The following is a 7,430-nucleotide window of genomic DNA, read 5'->3' as shown; positions in this document are numbered from 1 at the left end:
ACTGGGCAAATTATGAGGGTCCCACATGGTCTGCATATGGGCTAACTGGGCATGGGATGGAAGTGGGCAAGCCCATGTGGGTCCCACGTGGTCTACATGTGGGCTAACTGGCATGGGTTGGAAGTGGGCAAGCCCATGTGGTTCCCACGTGGTCTACATGTGGGCTAACTGGCACGGGTTGGAAGTGGGCAAGCCCATGTGTGTCCCACGTGGGCTACATGTGGGCTCACTGGCATGGGTTGGAAGGGGGGGGGGGGTTAAGTTAAGACTTTGACAGGGGGCCATTTTCGAACATCATGTGTACAGTATACTGTTAGCATGGAAACATGGAAAACAGTGTGAATAATGCATTGAATGCTGGGAAATGTAGTCTATCAACGGACAATTGTATTAATGTCAATTTAAACAAAGGCACCAAATTACCTATCATCATAAAAGTGGAACACACATATATATACATCGCAACAACACGTTTTAATGTCGTAGAAGTGATTAATCTTCTCGAACGTTCTCGCAAACGCATGCTGTACGTTCGTAAACTCGCTCCGGAAAATCTGACCAGCACTCACAGAACGCCTCTTGTCCAATCAAATCACTCGGCCCACCTTGAAACCATATGGGACCCACGTGGGCGTGCTGGCTGGGTATAGGGAACAGGTAGACAGGTGATTGGTTGACAGGACAGGAACACAGGTGGACTTGATGATGGATGATTAACAGCGAGACAATCAAGGGATCACGAACACCTGGGAGAGAGAGACACAGACACAAAGCAAAACAGACAGGGACGTAACAGCAAGTAAGTAACAATAGTGTCATATATTATATATACTCATATATCATTTGGTAGTTGACATCGCATTCGATTTGATCCGTGTTTCAATTCATATGTATTGTGTACATCATCATGTTTGCAGCCAGACAGAGACAGCTTTAAAGGGAGCTGAGCTAACAGCTAGCTAGCTTGCTAGGTCATCTAACTTAACCGCATGGGTGAATTGGACGACTTCGATGATGTTATATTATGTTATATGTTATGTTATATATTATGTGTCGATTGTATTCAGGAATTAACAACGAGGAATGAGGAACAAACATGTTTATTGTAATACATGGAATGAGGAATGGTTCACACGTGTGTTTGATATCATTCCATATTCCATTATATTCATTACCTTATCTTTACCGATGTTGAACGAAATTAAAATGCATTTGTTGACATTATTATATACTGGTGGGTAGGTTTTATGCAGGCATATTATCTAGCCTGACCATGCCATTCAAACGTGCATGGCACATTCTAAATCGGTGTGTGTCCAGTTGTGCCTATTCATGGTTCGGTTCTTGGTTCCTGCAGAGCATCGTTTCTCAACGGGGGCGTTCAGACAACATCGGGGGGGCGCTGGAACAAATATGTTTTAAAGGGGGGCGTTGAGGTGTTGAAAAACAGCTGTCAGCAGTGTTATTACGGGTACGTTCGTAAATGCACGAACGGTCAGTTCGCTCGGACAAACCGTCTTTTCAAAGGTAGTATGGGTAGATCGCATGGCATTGAACAAAACCCAAAAGGAGAAAAAAAAAAAAAAGTTCGCCTATCATTCATCCTAATAGCCCCCCAGGATGCACCGATTGATGATGACATGATTGATGATGACATGATTGATGATGACATGAGATGACATGATTGATGATGACATGATTGATGATGACATGAGATGACATGATTGATGATGACATGATTGATGATGACCATCATGTCCATCATTTGATTTGATGTCTCGGTGCTAACGCGTTAGCCAGCTAGCCAGGTTATCTGGCTGAGGTAGTTGTTGGTGATTTATTTGGTTAACAGAGAAGCTAATAAATCAAATGTGCAAACAAATGACATCAATTGACATATCTCAGCTAGATAAGTCAACTGTCCTGGCTGGCTAACCAACACATTTGCAAACCTGACAGCATAGAGAGGAGGAGGGGTTGTAACTGTTGCAAGCAATCGGAAATGAATCAATGGACAACTTAATGCATTATTGTAATGGTGTTGTCACTGGCGATCATGTTTCATTCCCTTCATTGAATGATGAAGTCAGAGCAGTTCAATCATGTTGTTGAGTGTTTGTCTGCAACACACCAGTGAACGAACCAATCCCCTTCTGATGAAGCTTTCATTCATATGAATGATCCTGAACTCAACACTAACACTTGATCACACTAAGAATTATAATGATGATCCTTTCCTTGTTGAACTGTGGTACATACCGAGTGCTTTTAGTTGCATTTCATGTACGAAAGGCGCTATATAAATAAAGCTTTACTTACTTACATATTTAGCAAACTAAGCACATTCATTGTGATAGTATGTGCATATTATCTGCAATGTGGTCTCTGTTGTCTTAACCCTTAACCCTGTCTTATTCCTCTACTTCCCAGGCAGAGCGTTGCAGTCTCTCACCTCATACAAACATACAAACATCTGCTTACGGCTCCTATTGCTGCTGAACTGCAAAGCTCCCACCCTGACCTCAGCCTGCCACTAACTCCACCCACCCCACCAGTATGTCTCAGCTCCTGCTCCAGTACCAGTGTCCGGGTAGCCCCATGCCCAACGCCGCCACCCCCCTGCAGCTGCCCCAGCCCCAGCCAGGCGACAGCATCCCCTGCACCTCGGCCACCCTGCCTCCAGAGAGTGCCAGTCACCCCCTCCGGAGCTCTGCCCTCCCCTCAGGGTCAGCCACTCCCTTCAGCCCCTCCACAGGTGTGTGTGTGTGTGTGTGTGTGTGTGTTTCTCTGTCTCTCTCTCTCGATCGATCAGTACTTAAACTGTCTGTGTTTGAGAGCTCAGCCATGGATTCATGATTGTTCTCTCTTATCCTGTCTGTCTGTCTGTTTGTTTTGTTTTAGAAACGTACATGGCAAACCCTAAAGAGAAGACCCCAATAACTTTGGTGAATGAGTTAGCCCGTTTCAACAAGATCCAACCTGAGTATAAGCTGCTCTGTGAGCAAGGGCCAGCTCACTCCAAGGTAACGACCGTTAACAACTCCTGACTCTCACAAGCAGCAACCCTGGGAGACCACTGTTTGTCTCCGTTCTGCTCTTGAGTACTGGAGTTTATTGCAATAACAGAGGTTTTACATGGTTACTTTATTATTACTTACTTTACTTATCTTACTTTATTCTATTGTTGTTGATTTTGTATCCTGCTGCAATGCCGACGTCCAATAACCTAAGCCTAAGAATTATTTACTCTTGCGTACCTGTACATTGGATGTAATACCATAAAACCCCCCCAAAAAACCTAGGTTTAGAAGAAGGTGATAGAAGAAGGTTTTTCCTTCTATCAATGGCCCCGGGCCTGAGCTGGATGACTCTTCCTGATACGACTGGTGGATTGATGATTCACTTGCTTAGTCAAATGTATCGATTGTAAGTCGCTTTGGAATAAGGTGTCTGCTAAATGCCAAAAATGTAAAAAAAAATCAATGTAAATACAAGCGATTCTGATTCTCTCTGTCTGTCTGCCTGCCGTGTCTCCCAGATCTTCTCAGTGAGGCTGACCCTGGGGGAGCAGCAGTGGGAGGCGGAGGGGACCAGCATAAAGAAGGCCCGGCACTCTGCCGCCGCCTCGGCCCTGGCCCAGACCCCACGGCAGCTAGCCAAACACGACGCCGCAGCCAAGGCCCTGAAGACGCTGCAGAAGGAACCCATACTGCAGCAGCTGCCAGAGGTGAGGGGAGGGGGGGGGGGGGGGGGAGGGGAGGTGAGGGGAGGGGGAGACACAGAGGTGAGTGGAGGGGGAGACACAGAGGTGAGGTGAGGGGAGGGGTCGACACAGGGCAGCAGTGCTACATGGAGCTCACTGCCTCATCTGTTCTGCAACATGAAAGCAAATGTATGCCGTGCTGTTATATCACAGCACCTCATTGTTGGTACAGTACAGAGCCAGACAGTCAGTGTTCCCCCCAGGTTCCCCCCAGGATGTTCAAACAGCGTGGTGCTGGATTGCATTATGGTGTTGATTCATGTCAGAATGCACACAGATACTACTACAACACTGAATTCACTAAGGAATAGGATCATTGTTTCACCGTTGCTATACTTGTTAACAACAATGTCATTGGTAAAGATAGTTACTCTACATTACTAAACATTGTTTAATCTGCCTTCAAATGTTTACATAATGGCTCCTTCTTTGGGGAGACCATGAGACAGTGTTCTATGGTATATGTATATGTATGTTCTAATACAAACTCTGTTGGTTGCAGATGAACGGAGGAGAACCCGCGGAAGTGAACCTCAACAAGTCTGAGATCAGCCAAGTGTTCGAAATTGCACTGAAGAGGAACATGCCAGTGGACTTTGAGGTGGGCAGAGAACAGAACCCCGGATGGGCTGTGAACAGTCAGAACCCCAGATGGGCCCATGATGCTTCTCCCATTTGCAACTCATGACAAAATTGAGTTTTTTACATAATCTGATCCATTAGGTGTTTATTAATGCCTGTGTGGTGTTATTTTTAAAATGTTGACATTTTTGATTTAGTAATTAATAAAATACAAAGGTTCCATCTCACAGAACATAATGGAATGTAAAAACTTTGACGCTCAATATCTCTGAACTGCCCTAAACGGAGATAGAACCTTAGAATTCTAAGCTCAAGAACTGTGCAAGTCATTTGTGGATCCTAGTCATCTCTCTGATAGCCTCCGTGTGTCTCCCTGTCCCCCAGGTTCTGAAGGAGGCGGATCCACCCCACATGAAGAGCTTTGCCGTGCGGGTGATAGTGGGGGAGTTCTCCGGGGAGGGCGAGGGGAAGAGTAAAAAGATCGCCAAGAAGCTGGCAGCTACGGCCGTGCTGGAGGAGCTGAGGAGGCTGCCACACATGCCCACGGTGAAATCCTTGAAAGTTTGTGAATTTGAGAAAAAATAATCAAGGCCTTAAAAATAGACATGGGTCATTGAAAGTGCTTGAATTCCCCCTCTCTCTCTCTCTCTCATTTTTTTAATATACATGTATATTCAAAAATGTTTTACTTTCAAGCCTCTATTTGTAATTGTTGTCTGTGAGCGGATAATTCCTATTATATAAATTCTCATCCAGTTCTGTCTCAAATGCCGTGTTGGGTCCTTGAATTTGAGGGAATTGAGTCGTGAAAGTCCTTGAAAGGTGCTTGAATTGGATGTTTCAGAAGGTGTGGGAACCCTGTAATAATTACGACTCTCTCTCTTTCTCTCCCCCTCCACCCACCTCCTGCCCTCCCTCCAGCTGCAGACCAGCCCAGAGTACGGGCCGGGCATGCACCCCATCAGCCGCCTGGCCCAGATCCAGCAGGCCAAGAAGGAGAAGGAGCCAGAGTACTGCATGGTGCCTCGGCGCAGAGAGTTCGTTATGCAGGTGAGACGCCCGTCTTGTTGACGCCTGCCTTGTTGCTAATAATTCCAAGAGTAAAAACAAAACACGGTGCAGCAGCTTTCAGTCACGCTGCCGCATGCTCCTGGAACAAGCTCCCTGAAGAAATCAAACTGGCCCAAACCCTTAAAATATTTAAATCTAAACTAAAAACCTTAATTTTTTGCACCAGTTATGATTAAACACAAACACTTCTATCAATGTCTTTTTTCCATTAACTATTTTTTTTTTTTTTTTATCCATTTACTTCTTATATTTGCTTTTATTCATTGTCATTTTTATTTTCTTACTATGCTCCTCTTGCTGTATTTTTTAATAATGTATGTAAAGCACTTTGACTTGCCCCTGTTGTATGAAATGTGCTATACAAATAAACTGGCCTTGTTGACGCCTGCCTTGAGCTCACCTCTAGCCTGGAAACTCTACCTGGACCACTGGATGTTCACCAGCTGCTGTCCGCTGTCCGTTGACCATCTCTTGTTCGGTCTGTGGTGTAGTCTAGGTGATACGCAGGACTACACCGTATACCCACTAGGAAAGGCCAAGGATTTCCATATACCCACTTAAACATGTGTGAGGATACGTAACAGCGTTTTGTGACAGAACTATTGAGATTATTATAATTATTATTATTGAGACTATTGACTATTGACAGAACGAGAAGGAGCCGGAGTACTGCATGGTGACGGAGCGAGGCCTGCCTCGACGCAGAGAGTTTGTTATGCAGACGCCTGTCCAGGGTTCGACAGTAACGCTGGTTTACTTGCCCGGAGCAAGTAAAACATTCGCGAGGTTTGTTAGCCTGAGCACGACGACGCTGCTGGATCCTGGATATGTTTACCTGTGTGCAGGAAGAACAACAGACGGCGCAGGCGCCAGACCAGACTAGATGATCGTGAGTGAAGATATTATCAAAGCGTACGGGTGATCGACAGGCGCGATCATCTAGTCTGGTCTCGCGCCTGCGCCGTCTGTTCTTCCTGCACACAGGTAAAAATATCCAGGATCCAGCAGCGTCGTCGTGCTCGCGCAAACAAACCTAGAGAATGTTTTACTTGCTCTGGGCAAGTAACACAGTGTTACTGTCGAACCCTGACGTCCTGTTGACTCCTGCCTTGAGCTCACCTCTAGCCTGGAAACGACACCTGGACCAATGGATGTTCCCCTGCTACTGTCCGTTGACCATCTCTTGTTCGGTCTGTCCCTTGCAGTCTCTCTGTCGTCGTCGTCCCCTCTTTCTCTCTCCCTCCCTCCCTCTCCCCCTCTGTTTGTTATCTCCCCCTGGCACCCCTGGCTCTCTGACCTGTGTACGCCCTGTGTTTGTGCCGCCAGGTGACGATCTGTGGCCAGTGTGCGGATGGCATGGGCCCCAGTAAGAAGGTGGCCAAGAGGAACGCAGCAGAGAAGATGTTGGAGCTGCTGGGGTTCAGAGTGCCTCAGCCGCAGCCGCCCAAACCTGCTCTGAAAACAGATGAAAAGGTGCAGCAGTGTTGATAATAATAATAATTCATTGTATTTATGTAGAGCTTTTCCGAGTGTGTGTGTTTGTGTGTGTGAGTGAGACTACAGTCCAAAGGATGGACACAATGGTAAGTCCCTCTTTTGCCTACAATAAATAGGTTGCATATCTCAGAATTGCTCTTTTGGTGTCTCAACCCCTTATTTTCTCTTATAGGTACAACCTAACAGAAGATTTTTTTATTTGTTTTGATGGTTCACGTAAAACGGACCAGGCATAAAGGTGGACCACAAGAAGACCATACATACATGCATGCATACATACATACATACATACATACAGACATACCCTTATAATAATAATGCATCATGTCCTGCAGTTTGGACCTTATAGTGACATTCACACAAACACACATCCATCTGCTTTCATACAGTAGTGTTATCATTTATATAAGGGCACCATTTTAATTGTCTTTTAATTCAGCCTGCAAATGCATGTGAAGCCTGAAGTTGACCATGCTTCTTGTGAATTATCGTACTGAAATAAAGTACTGAAAAAAGG

At 45.5% G+C, this 7,430-nt stretch overlaps 1 protein-coding gene across 1 annotated transcript; it reads left to right on the top strand.

Annotated features, from left to right (window-relative positions):
* Positions 1-2,556: 2,556 nt before the first annotated feature.
* LOC308163424 (double-stranded RNA-binding protein Staufen homolog 2-like) lies at positions 2,557-6,904 on the top strand (the record flags this gene model as incomplete). Its single annotated transcript, XM_080537609.1, has 8 exons — positions 2,557-2,755; positions 2,902-3,023; positions 3,539-3,727; positions 4,266-4,364; positions 4,730-4,906; positions 5,267-5,365; positions 6,093-6,137; positions 6,743-6,904. 8 exons carry the CDS (start codon positions 2,557-2,559, stop codon positions 6,902-6,904), a joined length of 1,092 nt encoding a protein of 363 aa, XP_080393735.1.
* Between the last annotated feature and the right edge of the window lie 526 nt (positions 6,905-7,430).

Source organism: Nansenia antarctica (assembly GCF_963989245.1).
Source record: "Nansenia antarctica genome assembly, chromosome: 1".
Taxonomy (NCBI): domain Eukaryota; kingdom Metazoa; phylum Chordata; class Actinopteri; order Argentiniformes; family Microstomatidae; genus Nansenia; species Nansenia antarctica.
Note: the sequence above shows the minus strand (reverse complement) of the source record. Positions and strands in the feature narration are given on the sequence as shown.